Source organism: Malus sylvestris, chromosome 4 (genome assembly GCF_916048215.2).
Source record: "Malus sylvestris chromosome 4, drMalSylv7.2, whole genome shotgun sequence".
Lineage (NCBI taxonomy): Eukaryota > Viridiplantae > Streptophyta > Magnoliopsida > Rosales > Rosaceae > Malus > Malus sylvestris.
Window position 1 is genome coordinate 27,206,676 of NC_062263.1, and position 20,487 is coordinate 27,227,162.

The 20,487-nt window shown below is 37.2% G+C and overlaps 1 protein-coding gene, 2 long non-coding RNA genes and 1 pseudogene across 5 annotated transcripts; 2 read left to right on the top strand and 2 right to left on the bottom strand.

Annotated features, from left to right (window-relative positions):
- Window positions 1–307: 307 nt before the first annotated feature.
- On the bottom strand, window positions 308–4,022 carry LOC126617817 (histidine kinase CKI1-like; annotated as a pseudogene).
- A 1,591-nt stretch (window positions 4,023–5,613) lies between these two features.
- LOC126618290 (protein AGENET DOMAIN (AGD)-CONTAINING P1-like) lies at window positions 5,614–8,979 on the bottom strand. Its single transcript, XM_050286335.1, has 3 exons — window positions 8,733–8,979; window positions 8,417–8,679; window positions 5,614–6,102 (listed from the first exon to the last, which is right to left on the bottom strand). Exons 1-3 carry the CDS (start codon window positions 8,977–8,979, stop codon window positions 5,614–5,616), a joined length of 999 nt encoding a protein of 332 aa, XP_050142292.1.
- Window positions 8,980–10,081: 1,102 nt separating this feature from the next.
- Window positions 10,082–13,799, top strand: LOC126618930 (uncharacterized). 2 transcript variants are annotated; one of them, XR_007621915.1, is made up of 5 exons: window positions 10,082–10,384; window positions 10,469–10,632; window positions 10,734–10,802; window positions 11,501–11,559; window positions 12,552–13,799. It is a non-coding gene; the product is annotated as an uncharacterized LOC126618930 (long non-coding RNA). The 2 variants fall into 2 exon arrangements; XR_007621914.1 differs by having other exon boundaries at window positions 10,083–10,384; window positions 10,469–10,628.
- Window positions 13,800–13,852: 53 nt separating this feature from the next.
- LOC126618929 (uncharacterized) lies at window positions 13,853–19,273 on the top strand. Of its 2 annotated transcripts, none has more exons than XR_007621913.1 (5): window positions 13,853–16,903; window positions 16,988–17,151; window positions 17,253–17,321; window positions 18,020–18,078; window positions 19,071–19,273. It is a non-coding gene; the product is annotated as an uncharacterized LOC126618929 (long non-coding RNA). The 2 variants fall into 2 exon arrangements; XR_007621912.1 differs by having other exon boundaries at window positions 16,988–17,147; window positions 19,071–19,271.
- The last annotated feature ends 1,214 nt before the right edge of the window (window positions 19,274–20,487 follow it).

Sequence of the window (20,487 nt, forward strand, 5' to 3'; positions counted from 1 at the left end):
AATACTACTTGACCGTAATATTGAGTGGCAATATCTTTATTAAATTGTCATATGAACGACTACGTGACAACATTTTTAAGGGTATTTTTGTCAAAACAACTAATCTACTTAACAACAATATTGACAGATTTTTCACGAAATGACCAACATAATTTACGGTGGACAAATTCAGGATTATTTTCATCGGTTTTCATTATCAAAAACTAAAATAGAGAGTTATTCAAATCTCATGATCATTTTGGCAGGAAAAAAAAAAGCCATTTTCTTTTGTGATGGTAGCAAATGGTGATTACCTAAAAGACATTGGTTGTAGTCATTACCCAAAACCACCGAGATCAAAGTTGTAACTCACCCAATATATATACCTTCATTATCTCAAAATTAGATCGATAATTATATACAGATGGATTTAGATCGGAGGAAACCAACAATACCAACTTATTTGCTGGAGAAACACAAAATTATTCACAGCAAAAAACTAAAACCCAACACTCTACGAAAATAAGAAATGGAAAAACTAGTTTTGATTGTCCTCCAAGGATTTGATGACCCGCATGAACTTGTCCATCTTGAATGGTTTGGTTAAATGGATCCCTGCTTCAAGAGTCTTGCTAACCTCCTCAGTTACCGCATGACATGTTAACGCGATAATTCGAAGATGAACGCCGTACTGTTTTTCCTCCATCCGTATCAGTCTTGTTGCTGCGAATCCATCCATTATCAGCATCTGCAGAAACATAAAACGTACGAGTTTATATCCCCTCGGAAAAGAATGATCTGAATTTGAATTGTGTGTGAGTTGATCACGTTACCTGACAATCCATGAAAATGTAGTCGTAGAGGGTGGAATTCGTATGACCCTTCTTGCTATGATCGCTTAGAGCTTTGAAAACTTGTTCAAAGGCCTCTTTCCCGTTCTCTAACACTTCAACGACTGCTCCGAGTCTTTGGAGAGAACTAGCAATTACCTTTCTTGTTACTCGATCATCGTCAACAACCAGAACTTTCTTTCCGTGCAAGAGCTCCTGGTCACTTTTTTTCTCTACACATTTATGAATGGTTACTTGTTGCAATGACGACGACATTCCTGATTCATTTGTTGCGAGCTCGAGCTCTATTTGTTGCGCTTCTTGATCTTGTTTTCTCATTTCTAGTTCTGGCAAGTTGCATCTCTTAAGTTCAGGTAATAGTCCCAATACTTTATATAAGCGTGATCCGGGAAATGGTTTGTATATGATGTAATCATTTGGAGGAGCTAGGCTACATCCTTCCATTTGCAGCAGATGCGTGTTGCGCGTGATTGAACTATCGAGCCAGACAACCTTGCATCTTGAGTTATGAATGTCTTTCCTGAAGCTAGCCATAGTTGTATACAGCTCAGAGAAAGCACCTCCGTTGGTGTCAATCACAACGAGTACGATGCTCGCAGGTGAATTTCTAGAGTTGATCTTCCTACAAGTATGTCCATCTTCTTCCTTGGTGCTGTGAGATCCATCACTTGCTCTTGAATCCGAGTATTTGAATGCAGATGTGCTTAATTGGTCATGAATACCTTGTTGGGATTTTTCTGAATAATTAAAGTAGGAAATATCCAACTTACGCTTTATCTTCTCAAGTTGTGGAAGAAGATTTTTCGCATACTTTACATATGATACTTTTATGTTCAACCTGCTGATGTACTTCACCAAAATCTTTCTTCGTTCATCGCCTTCTATGAAGAGTACGACATGAGACCCCTCTTGTTTTGGCGAAGGCACCAAAAGTTGTATACCAAAAGGTTGAAATGCATTCGCAGAGCGATCACTATGCATTATAGGGGATTCCTCTTCAATGTCACCAGACTTGGGTTTACATGTTAGAAGAGAAACATCAAAGCTGAAACAAGTGCCTCTCTCACCATTCTCTTTATCAAGAATTCTTATTTCTCCGCCCATTAGACGCACCTAAAATCAGAAAAATGTAATGTATTAGCATATGAAAATGTAGTAGTATGTTAACTTCGTTCTAAATTACTTACCAAAGATTCAACAATACCAAGTCCCAAACCAGATCCTTCTATTCCAGTAGCCCGGTCTGTAACTTGCACAAAGTTTTCGAAAACAAATTCTCGCTTGTCTTTAGGAATTCCCTCACCTGTATCATCGACCTCAACGACAAACTTTGTGTTGTTTGGATCTTTCTGAGATGTCTGAAGAGCATCCAAATCGTTGAAATCTTCTGTACTCTTGTAAAAGAGCCATGACAAACAATTCAGCACGCAATTATGATTGGAAGCGATGATTTCATTTTCTTAACTAGTTTTCGGAACCATGGCACAAACTGTGATATGACCTTCAGATGTAAACTTCACGGCATTGCTGAGTAAGTTGTCTGTTTAAGCTTTCCTCTGTCGCCTCTCACATTACATGTTTTGACAATTGAATCATCACAAGGATCGAGCACGATGTCAACACCTTTCTTGATAGCAATAGGATAGAACATGTCAACTACATCCTCAAGAAGCTGAGCCAGATTGAATTCTTCAATTTCAAGCACTTTTCCGGCTTCAATCTTGCTTATATCAAGAACGGAATTCAATATGCCTAGGAGGTCATTTGTACAAGTATCCATCTGGGCCAAGTTGGCAGCTAATTCGGAGTCAGGATTGGCATCTTGATGACACAACTCTATTAAACCAGTGATGGCTGCTAACGAAGCACGCACGTCATGGCTTGCTCTACTAAAGGCTTTAGTTTTATTCATACTCTTGCGCTCTGCCTGACGTGTCACGCCTTCTTGTTTTATGATCCGCGCACATAAAATCATCTCTCTTCCTGCTGCTCTTATTATTAAGAATATGAATATGCAAACAGAAACAAGAATTTTAAATAGCAGAATGCCAAGCAACACAACCGATTTGTGGTCAAGGTTTGCAAGTCCATTGGCAGGACAAGTCAATACATATACCTTAAAAAAACTGAAACTTGTAAGGAAGTTGGATCAAACTGAAATGGAGCATAAAATATGACTTCAGAATTTAAAATTCTGCATATTTTAAAAAGAAAATCTTTTTGTGAGTGAAGGCATACCGATCGAACTCCAATGATCTCGAGGGTGGAGCAATACGCCCTATACTTGGTTCCCTTGAGTTTCCATGAGTAAGAAGATCCCAATTTGCCACCGTTGCTGCCATCATTGTCTTTGTCGTCATCATCAGGAGTATTACATGGGAAGTGACCAAGATTACTAGTAACATTACCATTCGGCTTCACCGTTTGCACCGAAACGGTGTTGTTGCTGATCTGAAATTGGGTTTTCGGAAGTCTTGATTGTACAATCACGTCCCCATCTGCAGTAGCCAAGTGAAAATAACCGCCATGGAAGTCTAAAGCCGCAAAATGATCAACTACAACTTTTGCTGGGATACCAAGGGAAATCACACCTCTGCCATCCATAACCACAGTACTTATAAATAAGCTACCTTGAGCTTTGTCCCATCCCCTTCCAAGCCAAGAATAACCGCTCGTGCTGTTTAAGGCGGCTTGGAACCAACTTGCATTTACTATCACCTTAGAATCTGAAGCAACTGCGGTGCCATATAATTTCCCGGTGTCTCTATTTACGGGTTGAGTGTACAAATTTGAAGAAAATGAAGCATTGGAGAAGACAGCATAAGTTTGATCCGCGTAGTTGTTAAGTGAGAATAAAAGGCCATCCAATCCTATATAAGAGACCTGTGAGATATGTGGAATCGTCGAAAGAGCTAGAAACAACGTTGGCACAACCTAGAGACAAAGCATGAAATCGTTCGAATATGTCAACATGGATTAAATGATTTACTGTTCTTGTTTAAATTGAACATGGGAAATTATGAGAAACGTTTATGAAACTGTAGTGTATACTAACCGTTGTTTGGATGGTAGTGAAATTGAGCTCGGTTCCATTAAGTGACGAAGTTAGAGATCTTGCCAGGTTAACTGCTGATGGATTCAATGGAGTCAGCAACTTTGAGGTGGAGTCGATGCTCGAAAAGGATCTGTTGAGTGCTTAAACAACATTGAGATCATGTAGCACGAAAGGCCCTGCCACAAGAATTTTGTCGTTGGTAAATACGGAGATTAAACTAGGGTAATTAAGAAATAAAATTGCTTGATGGGGTGAAGTTTTAATTTACAAGAGATAAAAATATGTTGAACAAAAAGTACCAGAACGAAGAGAAAACAAATGGGCCGCCATAGAACACTTGAGCAAGACTTTATCAGCCGCGGTTTCATCGTGGCGGAAACCTTTGATTTGATATCTGCTTTTCCACGAGAATAAAGTTACAAAGAAAATACAGTAAGTAAAGGCTAAAGAGAGATGGAAAAAAATGGTGATCTTACTACTTGAAAGACTCGGCACTTGGCGATCGATCCCAGTAATCTCTACTGTCACTGAAACAATACTCACCTGTAGAAATGGCTGCAGACTGCAGTGCTTTTGACTTTTGAGATATGATTAGTTGAAAGATATGAGAAAATGTAGGAGCCTAATGTGGAAAAAGTACAGTTCTATTTATCTTCTAATTTTTTTTTTAATTTAAGTTTTTTTTTTTCAAAACAGAAACAATCCAAATACATATTCGGAAGAAAAAATAAAGAAGAAGATGTTCATTCTTCAACAAAAATTTTAGTAACTAGTTAGCCAATTAAAATGCAAAGGTTTTGCTAAGCATAGTCATTCACTTGATATTAAATCTAAGAGTGAGTGATCATAAATCTTTAGTCACCAGATGACTAAGAGAGCGAGAATCCTAAGTTGATGTTTAAGATATATTCCATAGGGTTTTGTAGATTACCCATCTCATAGAAAGCAATTTTTTTTAGGGTTTGTTGCCGAGCACTAATTAATTTATAATTGGCAATGCTGCTACGTTGTTTGCAAAATGGAACAAGGGAGTGATTTTGCAGATGAGCTTTTTCTTGCTTTATAACTATGATTATCGCATGGGTTGCAATTAGCATGTCACATTTGAGCCTGCTCTATGGGGAGCTGACATGATGAAGAGAATGCAGTTAACATGCCACATTTGAATTCCATATGGATTATAGGCTATATAAATATAATCAATTGCTCAGAATCGTTAATTTTGAAGATTAACAAAACTGTAATTTTATAACTATGTTTTTTTTTCCTTTTAATACAAGCGATATGGTCAATTTATATCATTTATAAAGTTCCAATTATCAATATCATCAGAATGATCATGTATGTGTTAGGTAAATTACTACATAACATTGCAAGAATCTAAGAGGTTGATGAGGCTTGTATAAATGATGCTCTGTTAGAATTCCTTATAACAACACGTGATGTTACCGTCACGCATAATAATTTTATGTCAACTTTTGCTTGAATAAACTCATGCAAAAGTTCCTAACACATGGTGTTACCATCACCTCCTATAATAATAATAATAAATAAAAATGAAAGGAAATTACTGAAAACCCTGATAAATTGCACTTAAATAGCAATATTCCCAAATTGTTTCCACCATACACCAAGAAATTAATCAGAGTGGAAAACTGGAACAAAAACATACTTTCTAACTAAAAATCAAGAAACAGAAACTAAAACACAACTAGCACTACTCAAGGTTTATACAGGTACAACGCTGACTCTTAACCTGTCCTTGCAATCCACCAAGTTTCCATCGATGCGCAGTCTATTGTAGCAGTCCACAACTCTTTCATCAACCTGCGCGCGGACTCTCTTCTTGCAATCCACCAACTTTCCGTCTACCCAAACAACTCTCTTCTTCTTGTTGTAGACCAGCCACTGTCCATCGATCCAGTCCCTATGAAACCTCAGTTTCCTCTTAGGGTAAGCAATATGATCCGCAGTCGTTTCAAAGTAGACGAAGTATTCGTCCTCCCCTCTCTTCTCAGTAATGGTGCCTACCCACCAACCCTTGTTGTCAAATACATCAACTCTATCAAGGACATCAAACTCTAAATCCACGAATTCTTGGGGAGGTGGAGAAGGACGAGGACGGACCTCATCTGCCGTGACAATCTCTACTAGAGGTTTGGACAGCTCGTCCTCCTCCACCAGGTTCTTGTACACCACCTTGTACTTGTCCCCCAACTTTTCAAGTAACGCAACTAGTGAAGCAATTAAGTAGAATGATCAATGAGTGAGAAATTGTTTCAGAAATCGTAGAGATGTGGAGTGTAGGACTGTGTGAGAGCATATGTAAGGCTATATATATAGGAGGTTGGGTTAGGTTTTCATCTTGTGTTTAGAATTGGAGAGATTTTCCTAATCGGTTTGGGATTTGGAGAGCTTTCCTATTTCTTTTATAAAATTCGGTTTCTTAGTAGCTCAATATAATTTGGCCCAATGCATTTGCTAAATTTCCTGTTGTGTTTGGGATTGAATTTGACCTTTTTTTTTTAACAACTAATTATTCTAAACTACTTTAATTTACGGAAACATAACTTGAGCTTAGATGCAAAAATGCAGCTGAAAGAGTGTCTTAAAAAGGTAGTCCACTGCGCTCAGTCAATTTAGCCCCCAGTGCATTAGTCTGGAGCCACAATTCGGCTCAATTTTAGCACTTGCATAATTTAGCTAAATATTGTAGGTTTCACTTAGGGGCGATGTAGCATAAATGCTATGAGCATTGAATGACTTAGATTCACATGATCACAATAAAAGCAAAAATCAAAACCAATCCAAGTCATCAAATGTTCGTAGCAGTTAATGCTACGTAACATGAAAAAAAAAATTTATAATATTGTTCTCGGTTGGAATGTTTTATTCACTAAAAAATAAGATTCCGAGAAGGGCCGGCCATGAGGGTGCACACCCTGGTTTTTCTAGTTACATGGCACGGGGTTCGACCCCAACCTTCACATATCTTTTAATTCTGACTTTTTTTGTGGGGTAGGTCACCATTATGGGCCTTTTTAGCTAGACTATCTTTTTCTTGCCGCACTTTACCAAAAAAAAAAAAAATCTTTTTCTTGCTACACTATTTTTTTTTCTTGTTTTAAATATATGTAGTTAATTTCTTTCATTATAAAAGGTCACTTTTGCTAATAAATCTATAATTAGGAATATCATAATAAATAAAAGTTCTTAAAAAGTTGAAGATATAATCTTTAAAAGCCCCCTATTTTCTTATATGATGTCATTTAATCATTTATTTTGTCATTGTTTAAAGGTCACACCCCTAAAGTACCCCATTGATTACCGCTAGGTTAATTTAGTTTAATTGATTTAAGACACGAATCTCAAAATTTTAACAAATCTAACGACAATTAACCGGGGCGGGGTGAGAAGCATCCTTACTTTAGAATGTGAGCAAAAATGTACTAAAAAAACCGACAATTCATCATAGGCATAATATCATAATATGTAATTTGTTTAACACATATTTTTTTCTTGAGATGAACTCCAGTGATAATAAGAGTAAGAATGGTCCTATTACAATATTTGTAGGGTACGTAATATGTTTGCTACATAGCCACCACACCATGCTTCATTTTTATTTATTTTATTTTGCACTAAATCAATTTATACACAATGAAATATAAAAGAAAATATAGCAACCAAAATTCTAGACCATGTAAGGGCCTCTGTTTGAGTATCGCACAGGGCCTCTAAAATCTTAGGACCCGAGAGGTAAAAGGCTAATTATTTAGCTAAATGATTAACAGGTAACGATTGAATTCCCTGGTATAAACAATGTTAGTTTCATTCATACATTCATTAGATAAATTCCGAAAAAGCTCTGTTGATTCCCTAATCTTTGATTCATATGATTGTACATAAATCGTTTACTCTAAATCAAATTTTCAGAATCTCCGAATTTGAAGCTAACAAAACCCTATCAATTACCAATGGAATAATACTGGACATAAGCTATATTCTTACTTTAAATAATTGATTTAGATGTGAGAATGAAGATTCGAAGTTTCAAAGTGATGTGCATAAAAGAAGCATATTAGTTCTAGCCAATATGGCTACGGCTAAGTGATGTGCAAGTGGAGCACAGAAGCCAAAATTAGGCTAGGTTAAGTAGCTCTTCCACAGTAGAAATGTTCTTGCTCACTAACAAGGACACTAAATCTTTAATTAGGATTCTTTTGATTAGGGATACTCTTTCAAACCGAAGAATAAAAAAAATTAAACTGAAAAATAAATAAACATGAATTTAAAAATACTGAAAACAATCATAATTCATAAATGCACTTAACTAACAACCAGTCGCAGAACTCACACAGCACAAATTGTCCCAATCAAACACCAGGAGATTAATAAGAAAGAAGAACCTAACAAACAGCACATTTTCTAATTAAACCCTAGAACACAATTATCTCAAACAAAAAACATAGAAAATTAGTAAATTAACAACTGGTACTCAAGGCTTTCCCGTTGGAATCACAGGGCTCACTCTTAACTTATCCTTGCAATCGACCAACTTTCCATCGATGCGCACTTTCTTGTACCTGTCTTCAACATTGTCATCAATCCACACTCTCTTCTTGCAACCCACCTGCTTTTGTTTCTTGTCGTTGCAATCAACCCACGCTCCGTCGATCCAGTCCTTATGAAACCTCAATTGTTCCTTAGAGTAATCACAGAGGTCCGCCGTAGTTTCCAAGTAAACGGAGTAAATCTCCTTCTCTCCCTCCTTTTTAACCTCAGTTATGGTGCCTACCCACCAAGCGTCCAGGTCATGCACATCAACCCTATCAAGGACATCAAACTTTTCATTTTCTCTTGCTCTGAAGGTGAAGGTGGCAGAGGGCGGAGCTCATCTGCGTCAACATCCCCTTGGAGTTGTCGGGACTCGTCCTTCTCATCCACCAAACTCAAGTACTCCACCTTATACTTGCCCCCCAAGTCTTCAACTACAGTTGCTTCATAATACGCGCCAATAAACCCATAATCTCTGCTGCTCACTTCCACTCGATCACCTTTTTGGAAATCCTTTCGTGTTGGGGTTAAATCCATTGAAAAGATTAGTAATGGAAGTGAAGCAAGTAGAAATGGACGAGAATTTTGCTTCACAAACCGTGCATTTATATATAAGTCGAGTCATGAGTGGAAGAATGTATGTGAGAGTGTACCAAAAAATATATATGGCAGGAGTTAGCGTGGCTTTCTTCTTATGTTAAAATTTCCTATTAAGTTAGGTTTGGAGAGTTTTCCTTTTATAAAATGTGGTTTTTAGTAACTCAATTAAATTTAGCATATTGTATTAAGATTAAGTAGTAATTTACAGTATAGGTCAGGGTTGGTTTCCAGTTGTGCTCAGGTTTGGATATTGATTTTTCCTATTTTGCTCATGAACGGATTCTAGCTCTTTCCTATCTTGGTTTTCTGGTAATTTTCCAAATTACTTTAATTTACGAGAAGAAACATCGAACTTGGATGAAAAAGACGGCACACACAATTAATGTTCAAAAAACTGATATAGCTCATGTGCGCAAAAGAGCAGCGGGCATAATATTTTGGAAAACTAGTTTTTGATCATGTGTACAAAAAGGCGGCGGGCGGGCGCTATTCCGTCGCCTTATCCTAAAAAACTAATCTTATATCACATGTATAAAATTGTTGCAAATGTAATATCTTAAAAACTGATCTACCTCACAAGTATGGAAAGACGGTGAAAGCGGTGTACATAATAACGTAAAAACTGGTCTAAGCCACGTGTACACTCAATTAAATTTAGGGCCCAAAAAAAGGAGTAGAAAGTTTCACATTTTTTATAATGTTCCGGCAACAATGTTCTTGAATTTTACCCATAATTTAATTTTAGTCACTGAATTCTCATATTAGTTTCTTTAGTCATCTAACTTAACAATTTGTTGTACCATTGGTCATTTTTACTAATGTCATCTATTTTTCTGTTAAATTTTAGGGTGTATTAGCAACTTCATCCCACATTACTAAGGATGAATTTTAAAATGAGAAAGAAAAAAATAACTAAAAAATAAGATTTATTTTGTCACAGCCCGTTCCAAATTATTATATTCGTGGCTGTGAATGAACGAAATTGCCCTTAAGAAATACTAAATTTGTGAAGCTCAGGTTGCTAATTATCTAGGTTCCTAAGTTTGAAAATAAAATGAAATTTAATAAGGATGGAACTTAGATTTTTAGGTTAAAATGTTAAAGTTTGGTGTTTGGAGATTGGAATAAGGACCACGTGGGATCCCCACATCCCTCAAAACCCTCCTCATTTCCCGTTCACTGTCTTTCTCTCTCCTCCTTCACGATTTCTCACTCTCTCTGTCTCTCTCCTTCGAACTCACACGGACCACCACCAAAACCACCCTAAATCTATACCAACGTCAAGTTTGAGACCACCATTGGAATCCTGAGGACTTCACGATCACGTTGGTATCCATTTCAGGTAAGTTTTACTTCGGAAAACCTAGATTCTAAACAAACCCATGAAAGTGTACTGTTCATGAGCTTTGAATTGGTTGATTTTTAGGACAATCCAAGCTCATAGTGAGCTTAGTGAGGTCCCAAGGAAGCTCGGAGTGCTTCGTTGGAAGTTTTTGGACGTAAGAACACGGAGATCGACAAGTTCAAAATTTGGCCGGAGCTTTCGAGGCGTTTTCCGGCGAATCTCCGGCGAGTTAGGAGTCGAGGTAGGTATCAATCTCTTCGTCTCGTCAAGTACTACAACTTTCCTTTTTGTTTCACTCAATTTCGTTGAGTATTGAAGAAGTTATACTCATTTGAAAAATACCCAGTTTCCGGCGACCTCCGAGGCTTTCGAGGCAGTTTCCGGCCAAACCACGGCGAACTAGGTGTTTTGCAAGGTACCATTCTCTTTGTCTCTTCAAGGGCTACAACTTTCGTTTTTGAATCACTTGATTTCGTTGAGAAATGACAAAGTTATGGCAATTTGAAAAACTGTTCAGAAAACGGCCGCCGGAAAAACCAGTCCGGCGACCCAAGGAAGAAGAAGGTGCTACAGTAAAAATAAAAAATAAAAATAAAATTATTTTAAAAATATGTCGACGTCCGTGACGTCGAGTAGATCACTGTGGTATATTCATATACCTAAATTGAACACCGTATGAGAAAGTTATTGAAGATTGTTGGTTAGGTGTTCAAATAACGTTTTATAGTTTTCACATTTAGGTGAAAATGTGAATTGATGATCCGACCGTTGGATCATCACCAAACTTTGATACGTTATAATACGTAATATTTGAGGATTATTGGAACTTACGGATTGGGAATCCGAGTTACGGATCTTCCGGAATTGGAATTGTAAGTCCATAATATAAAATGTTAACCGTCACTTAGTTTTGGAAATTGACGGAAATCCAACCGTTGGATGGTAATGAAATTTTAGGATGTTATCCTAGAGATATATTGTGGACCTCTGGAAGTTATGGATTTAAAATCTGAGTGGCAGATCTTCCGGATCGAACTACGTAGTGACGTATTTTATATAAGTTAAATATTCTATCGATATGAATTCTGAGGTTGGATTTGATTACTATTCTAGGCGGCGATCGTCGTGACGCCTTGATGTGTGGTGCTAGGGAGTTGTTGGATGAACTCCAGGTGAGTGGGCAGTTTTGTTTTCCGTATATATATATACACTTAACGTTTTCCCAGAAATTGAAAATGCATGAAATTATGTTTAAAATGAAATGCATATGAGTTATGTGGAAAAACGGGAAGTGAAATACCATGCATAGAATTGATATGAAAAGTATATAGAAATGTGAGTTGAAATGCCATGCATGAATTAATATATGATGCATATGTATGAATTGGTGCGGTGGACGCACAGGTAAGAATTGATATATGATGCATATGTATGAATTGGTGCGGTGGACGCACAGGTAAGAATTGATTTATGATGCATATGTATGAAATGGTGCGGTGGACGCACAGATGAGTATTTAATTACTGTTATGATGATGATGATATATATTGAGCTCAAATCCTGCACCATGGTTTAGTGCTTATAGTATTCACCGCATCGCACGCTCGCCTTGGATCCAAGTAGATGCTAGTCGTACAGTCCACGCGGAGTGGGTACGACAGACCAGTCGCGAGAGTGTTAGTGAGATTCCGACTGGTGGGTGACCTTAGATTATGTGCACAGATGATTTATGAGAAGCACTAGAGCGTAACTTGCGTGCAGAAGGCCGGACGGGTCACAGAGGTGACTCCGGTAGAGTGATAATGATAGATTTTGAGCTCTAGGTTCAACCGTATAGGGCTATTAGAGGGCCTACGGTTGATTACTTTCTTGCACCTGATATGATTATGTTGATGCATTCATACCTTATTACTGTTGAGATGATGTGGCATGGCATAATTAATATGAGAAATGTTGAGATGACATGGCATGGCATGATTGATAAAGAGATAATGTTGAGATAGTAAAAATGAAGTTTTGAGAATATATATGTATATTTATATTTTACATTTCTGGGAAAGTATACAGGTTTTACGGAGAGGGGTTACAACGTTTTGAGAAATGTTTGGATTTGGAAAAAAATTGTTTTACTGACCCACTCAATTTTGGTTTTGCGCCCCTCCAGGTTCAGGAATCACAAAGGTGTGGTGACTACGAGGAATTCGACGGTGTTCTGACAGATTGGACAAAATTAGGACTCACCTTCGGGTGTATCAACTTATAAATTGTTTAATTAAAGCTTCCGTACTGTGCAAATGGTTACGTCACTCTCACGTGACGGCCAGCATGCCCTCCTTCGGGACGGGGTGTGTCAGTTGGTATCAGAGCATGGTTGCAATCTTGGACATCTTGAGAAGTTTATAGTGAATTCTGTCAGAACTACACCGCCTCGTAGCAAACCACGTAGTTAGAGGAATTTAGTCTCCCTGATTTAGCGGTTTGGGGGAAACTATTATTATGGTGATTCAGTATATTATCAAAATGGACATTTTAAGACGGGTTATGAGTTGAATTTGAATCACCTTATGAAATGATGAACCTGAGGGAGCGAAGTAACGGTTTAACCATTTGGTAAAGATGTTTCAGATTATGCAAGTCAAAGGAAATTTCCTTCTGACAGGTGGGTCGAGACGACTACCTGGTTTTGGGTATGAATTTGCATCCTGGTGGAAACAGGAATGTTAATTGTTGTCACCAGAGGAATCAGCCGATTTAAAATTTTTTAAGGAAAAGTTTATCCCTCCGGCATTTATTGATGGTAGTAAACAAGAGTTGACAAATATGAGACAAGGAAGGTGATGATCGAGGGATATTATAGAAAGTTTTCAGACTTGCCTCGTTCCATCCAGATATTGTTGTTAATTTGGTGGAGGTGTTATGTTGTTTTAAGCTGGGTGGCAAAAAGGGAAGTGGTATTTTGGGTGACCACTATCCATTGTAGTTCTTATCAGGAGTATGCTAGATGTTGTTGAGCCTTGAGGACTCTGAGAACATGAGCAACGAGAATAAAGAAGAATAAGAAAAGAATGGGAATTAAAAGAAGACAATAAAGTTAATGATTCGTCATATCAAGAATATCGAAGGATTCAGAGCTTCGAAAGAAGTGAAGCTAGAGTTAATTCTTCCAGCTGAGGTTTTAATGTCGCTGGTCAGAGTAAAAGTGATGGATATACTGGTAATCCCAGATATTTGAGACAAGGTGTCTCGAGTAAAGGAAATGTACTTTGTGCAGCATGTACAAAATTAACACTTTGGGAAATGTGAAATTAATGAATGTGTTTATGTGAACAGAAGGGACACAGAGTTGTGAATCGTCCCTAGAATCAGTTGTACTCAACAATTTTCCATGAAATCATAGTGTCGATTCAGCAGAGTTATGGATTTAGTAGTTTGGTCGGATTGACCGTGAGTACAGAGATATTTGGTGAGTTATAGGCTCGGCCGTGCCGACCACGCGGAGTGGATCCGGCCGACGTATTATTGAGATAAGAGTTGAATCAACCGTATTGGTCATTCTAGTTGACTTCGGCTGATATATTTCTTATTATGTATGATATTACCTAGAGAGTGGTAAATAAATGTAGTTGAGACGAGTGTATGTATTTTGCATTGAGTGACAAAATAGTAATGTTATATCTTTGTGAGTGGTTGCCTACTTATCGAGACAACGATGATTTATCAGTATTGCGGGTTGCAGACCGTAATATTAATAACTCATTCGTGGATTCGTTAAGCAAGCAAACCGGTAGGTTATTTTATGTTAGTGTTGTACTTATTTAGAATGTTCAGTATTAATAAAGTATGTATTGTGTCGGTTAAATTATTTCCATTAGAGTGGTTGGTTATAATTGTGACTAAATGGATTGTTACGGGAAACCAGTCACTTTCCATCGATCTGGATGACCAGAGATTACTTTTGTAAGTATGCAAAGTGAAGTGAGTTCAGCCATTATTTATGCTGTGAAAGCAAAGAGATTGTTTTGAAAGGCTGTCAAAAATACTTAGCTCATGTGGTGCTAAATGATGTTGTTTGGAGTAGTGTGAATAATGTCGAAAGGGTTAGACTTTTCTTGATGTCTTCTCTGAAAGTATACCTGGATTGTCTTCAGGCAGAGATATGAGGTTCATTATTGATTTGTTGCCAGGTATAAATTTATGTTAAAGATTGGTTCATGATGAGTTAAGGGAATTGGAAATTCAGTTGAGAGAATTGGTTGATAAAAGTTTTATTCAACCTAGTACAACACTGTTGAGGAGCACCAGTTTGTTGGTGAGAAAGAAAATGGACTTTAAAGACTATTCCTTGATTATAGATAATGGAGTCGGGTAACGATTGAGAACCGTTATCCATGGTGATGTACTGATGTTTATTTAACCAGCTCAAAAGTAATTGCGAAGATTCAAAGATTGAATTGAGATCTGGTTACTACCAATTGAATATTATAAGTGACGTTGATCATAAGATGGTTTTCTGGACTTGTTATAGTTTTTATGAAGTTTGGTGATGCTATATGGATACTCATGCTGTTTTATGAGTTATTGGATGAAGTATTCCAATAATGCCTTGATAAATTGATATCATTTCCATTGAAGATATTCTGGCATATTCTGAGCCAGAGCAGAGTATGTAAACGTATTAAGTCAATGAAGCAAAGATTGAGAGAACATTAGTTGTATGCTAAGTTTAGCAAAAGCTAAAGTTAAATGGATCAAGTGGCATTCTAAAATTTGTTATGTCTGCTTAAGGTATTCAAGTGAATCCTTAAAGGATAGCAGAAATTGAGAATTTGGAACAACCACGAGTCGTAATTGAGATTTGGAATTTCTTAGCTTACCAGGCTATTTTGGATGGTTGTGAAAGAATTTTTAGTCATTGCGTTGTCATTAACGAGACTGATGAGAAAAGAGGTTATGTATGAGTGGGAAGGAATTGTAAGCAAAGGATTCAACAACTGAAGTATTTCCTCACTCATGCACGTATTTTAATATTCCCAGAAGATAGCGATAATTATCGGTATATGGTGATGTTACATTAAATGTTCTTGGATATGTACTAATGCAAATGTTAGGGTGATTGCATACGTTTCACGACAAATGGAATCTCATGAGATGAATTACCCTACTAGTGATTTGGAAGTCACGATTACCATCCTTGCTGTGAAGTTATGGAGACATTATATTTTAGTGAGAATGCAAGATTTTACAAATCAAAAGAGTCTTCAATATCCATTACTTGGAAGGATTTTGATATGAGGCAGCGAAAGTGAATTGTATTGCTTAATGAACATGATTGTACGATCAGGGTGATCGTAAAGTTTGTTCTAGCTGAAGCACTTGATAAGAAGACTGCAGTAAGAATTAATATCTAGTACGCTTGCCAAGATTATCTTCTTGTGGATTGGAAATCAACTAAAGTAAAGTTAAGAATGGAAGATCGAGAAGAAGTTATACTTGTTAAGTAACAAGTTAGTACATTTACTCCAGTGTTGAGTAACAACCTTTCCCAGACAGTGCAACATTACTTATTTGTTTTATGGAAAAGAGAATTGGTTTAAGGAACTGCTGAGTTTCTTAAGTATGTTGGTTGTGCAGTTTCCGAAGTAACGCCATAAGGATCATGAAATGTGTCATGTGAGTCGGTTTTTGATGACTTGTGAATGGAATGTTTCTGGGTAGAGAAGGATTCGATCAAGAAAGAGTTTTAGTAGACCCTGAGACTATGGATGAGTTTCCTCAAAGTATTCAGGTGATTAAGTTAACCTGAAGTAACCAGGAATGGCAAAAGAGATCAACAGATGGATATGCCACTAATCGAGTATATAAGGTAAATGGTTTTATATTTTAGAAGTGTTCACCTTAGAAAAGTAGAATTTGGATTGGAAAAAGAAGGTTCTGAGAGTTAAGATAGAGTAAATGGTAAAAGTTTTGTGAAGGAATCATTCAGTGGAAGAAAATTACGTGGGAGAAAAAGAATCGGATGAAAGAAACTTACCGAGGTTGGTATAAGTGTTGATGAATTGGTTGGTTGCTGGAATTTCGGGGACGAAATTCTATAAGGAGGGAAGATTGTCACAGCCCGTTCCAAATTATTATATTCGTGGCTGTGAATGAACGAAATTGCCCTTAAGAAATACTAAATTTGTGAAGCTCAGGTTGCTAATTATCTAGGTTCCTAAGTTTGAAAATAAAATGAAATTTAATAAGGATGGAACTTAGATTTTTAGGTTAAAATGTTAAAGTTTGGTGTTTGGAGATTGGAATAAGGACCACGTGGGATCCCCACATCCCTCAAAACCCTCCTCATTTCCCGTTCACTGTCTTTCTCTCTCCTCCTTCACGATTTCTCACTCTCTCTGTCTCTCTCCTTCGAACTCACACGGACCACCACCAAAACCACCCTAAATCTATACCAACGTCAAGTTTGAGACCACCATTGGAATCCTGAGGACTTCACGATCACGTTGGTATCCATTTCAGGTAAGTTTTACTTCGGAAAACCTAGATTCTAAACAAACCCATGAAAGTGTACTGTTCATGAGCTTTGAATTGGTTGATTTTTAGGACAATCCAAGCTCATAGTGAGCTTAGTGAGGTCCCAAGGAAGCTCGGAGTGCTTCGTTGGAAGTTTTTGGACGTAAGAACACGGAGATCGACAAGTTCAAAATTTGGCCGGAGCTTTCGAGGCGTTTTCCGGCGAATCTCCGGCGAGTTAGGAGTCGAGGTAGGTATCAATCTCTTCGTCTCGTCAAGTACTACAACTTTCCTTTTTGTTTCACTCAATTTCGTTGAGTATTGAAGAAGTTATACTCATTTGAAAAATACCCAGTTTCCGGCGACCTCCGAGGCTTTCGAGGCAGTTTCCGGCCAAACCACGGCGAACTAGGTGTTTTGCAAGGTACCATTCTCTTTGTCTCTTCAAGGGCTACAACTTTCGTTTTTGAATCACTTGATTTCGTTGAGAAATGACAAAGTTATGGCAATTTGAAAAACTGTTCAGAAAACGGCCGCCGGAAAAACCAGTCCGGCGACCCAAGGAAGAAGAAGGTGCTACAGTAAAAATAAAAAATAAAAATAAAATTATTTTAAAAATATGTCGACGTCCGTGACGTCGAGTAGATCACTGTGGTATATTCATATACCTAAATTGAACACCGTATGAGAAAGTTATTGAAGATTGTTGGTTAGGTGTTCAAATAACGTTTTATAGTTTTCACATTTAGGTGAAAATGTGAATTGATGATCCGACCGTTGGATCATCACCAAACTTTGATACGTTATAATACGTAATATTTGAGGATTATTGGAACTTACGGATTGGGAATCCGAGTTACGGATCTTCCGGAATTGGAATTGTAAGTCCATAATATAAAATGTTAACCGTCACTTAGTTTTGGAAATTGACGGAAATCCAACCGTTGGATGGTAATGAAATTTTAGGATGTTATCCTAGAGATATATTGTGGACCTCTGGAAGTTATGGATTTAAAATCTGAGTGGCAGATCTTCCGGATCGAACTACGTAGTGACGTATTTTATATAAGTTAAATATTCTATCGATATGAATTCTGAGGTTGGATTTGATTACTATTCTAGGCGGCGATCGTCGTGACGCCTTGATGTGTGGTGCTAGGGAGTTGTTGGATGAACTCCAGGTGAGTGGGCAGTTTTGTTTTCCGTATATATATATACACTTAACGTTTTCCCAGAAATTGAAAATGCATGAAATTATGTTTAAAATGAAATGCATATGAGTTATGTGGAAAAACGGGAAGTGAAATACCATGCATAGAATTGATATGAAAAGTATATAGAAATGTGAGTTGAAATGCCATGCATGAATTAATATATGATGCATATGTATGAATTGGTGCGGTGGACGCACAGGTAAGAATTGATATATGATGCATATGTATGAATTGGTGCGGTGGACGCACAGGTAAGAATTGATTTATGATGCATATGTATGAAATGGTGCGGTGGACGCACAGATGAGTATTTAATTACTGTTATGATGATGATGATATATATTGAGCTCAAATCCTGCACCATGGTTTAGTGCTTATAGTATTCACCGCATCGCACGCTCGCCTTGGATCCAAGTAGATGCTAGTCGTACAGTCCACGCGGAGTGGGTACGACAGACCAGTCGCGAGAGTGTTAGTGAGATTCCGACTGGTGGGTGACCTTAGATTATGTGCACAGATGATTTATGAGAAGCACTAGAGCGTAACTTGCGTGCAGAAGGCCGGACGGGTCACAGAGGTGACTCCGGTAGAGTGATAATGATAGATTTTGAGCTCTAGGTTCAACCGTATAGGGCTATTAGAGGGCCTACGGTTGATTACTTTCTTGCACCTGATATGATTATGTTGATGCATTCATACCTTATTACTGTTGAGATGATGTGGCATGGCATAATTAATATGAGAAATGTTGAGATGACATGGCATGGCATGATTGATAAAGAGATAATGTTGAGATAGTAAAAATGAAGTTTTGAGAATATATATGTATATTTATATTTTACATTTCTGGGAAAGTATACAGGTTTTACGGAGAGGGGTTACAACGTTTTGAGAAATGTTTGGATTTGGAAAAAAATTGTTTTACTGACCCACTCAATTTTGGTTTTGCGCCCCTCCAGGTTCAGGAATCACAAAGGTGTGGTGACTACGAGGAATTCGACGGTGTTCTGACAGATTGGACAAAATTAGGACTCACCTTCGGGTGTATCAACTTATAAATTGTTTAATTAAAGCTTCCGTACTGTGCAAATGGTTACGTCACTCTCACGTGACGGCCAGCATGCCCTCCTTCGGGACGGGGTGTGTCATATTTCGTGTAAGAAAATTGAATACATAAGAAATTATTTTTCGTAGTTCAATATGCTATTTGTTAGTTGTTCAACTCTAGCCACAGTTCAATCTCCTATCAACTTTGAAATCGCATTGCCAAATATTTACAAGTTGCTAAAGTCCAACCTTCATTTTGTTTTAAGATATTAATTTATATATTTTCATTCGCATTTGTTAGTTTCTTTTAGCTCATTCTATTGTTTTTTTAAGGTTTAAATTGAAGTTCGTAATTTACCCCCTAATTTAACGGAAAAAAAGGGTATTAATAAAATGGACCAATTGTGCAACACATTGTTAAGTTCGAGGACTAAAGAAATTAATATGAGAGTTGAGCAACTAAAATTAAATTAGAGTAAAATTTAAGAACTATTGCTACAATTTAGCCCAATGCTGCTTCAGTAACTTTTGATTTTCCTCCGTTCATAAACTAGAGCAATATTTTGAGTCAATTTATTTCTGTATTCCTTTTTTTTTAGCTAATACATAAACTTTTATTCAAAGAGAAGCCTCAACGCAACCAAGGCTTATACAGTTGTGATATCCACATACCCCTGTTTACTTCTCTCATACATTTTTAATTTTCGATCATCGGATCGAATGAATTAAAGAAGATCAAAGAACAAAAATTAACAAGTAGTGTAAGAAAAGTAAATACAAGTATTGTCAACAGTATGGCCAATCAAAGAAATAGCACCATCCTTAAAATTTGACCTCTCTACAGAGTTGGTGCCAACGAACAAAATCATATGACAAAGCCGGCCACGTAATGTCTCTGTTTGAGTGTTTACGTGTTCCTACTAGTGTTATTTGTAAACTATTTATTTGGTTAATCTTGGTGTCATGGAAGTTAGTGAAAACAATTCCTTCAGAAATTCAATTTGGAACCTGTTAATTGTGTTAAAAGCTTTAAGTGCAATTGTTTTGGATTATCTAAATATTCAACAGAAAATTCAATTATCACGGCATGATTTAATGGTTGACGACGAATTCTATGCCTTTATTTCACACGGTATATTATGGATTTAATTTCTAATGCTAGTGAATCATACGATGGTGACTATAAAAAGATTAAAATGCCCTTGTAAGTTTCTCGGACCCTGAAAAGATAAATCGTCATGGCAAAGCCACCAACTAGTCTTTTTTTTTTAGTAAATTATAGTAATGGTCCCTCAACTTTAATCAAATTGGAGCAATGGTTCCTTAACT

Coding starts and splice junctions, on each gene's coding strand:
- LOC126618290 (XM_050286335.1), bottom strand. CDS start 8,979: ATGGATTTAACCCCAACACGAAAGGATTTCCAAAAAGGTGATCGAGTG. Junction 8,680..8,732: donor AGAGCAAGAGAAAATGAAAA/GTTTGATGTCCT, acceptor CTTGGTGGGTAG/GCACCATAACTGAGGTTAAA. Junction 6,103..8,416: donor ATTGCAAGGATAAGTTAAGA/GTGAGCCCTGTG, acceptor TTACTTGAAAAG/TTGGGGGACAAGTACAAGGT.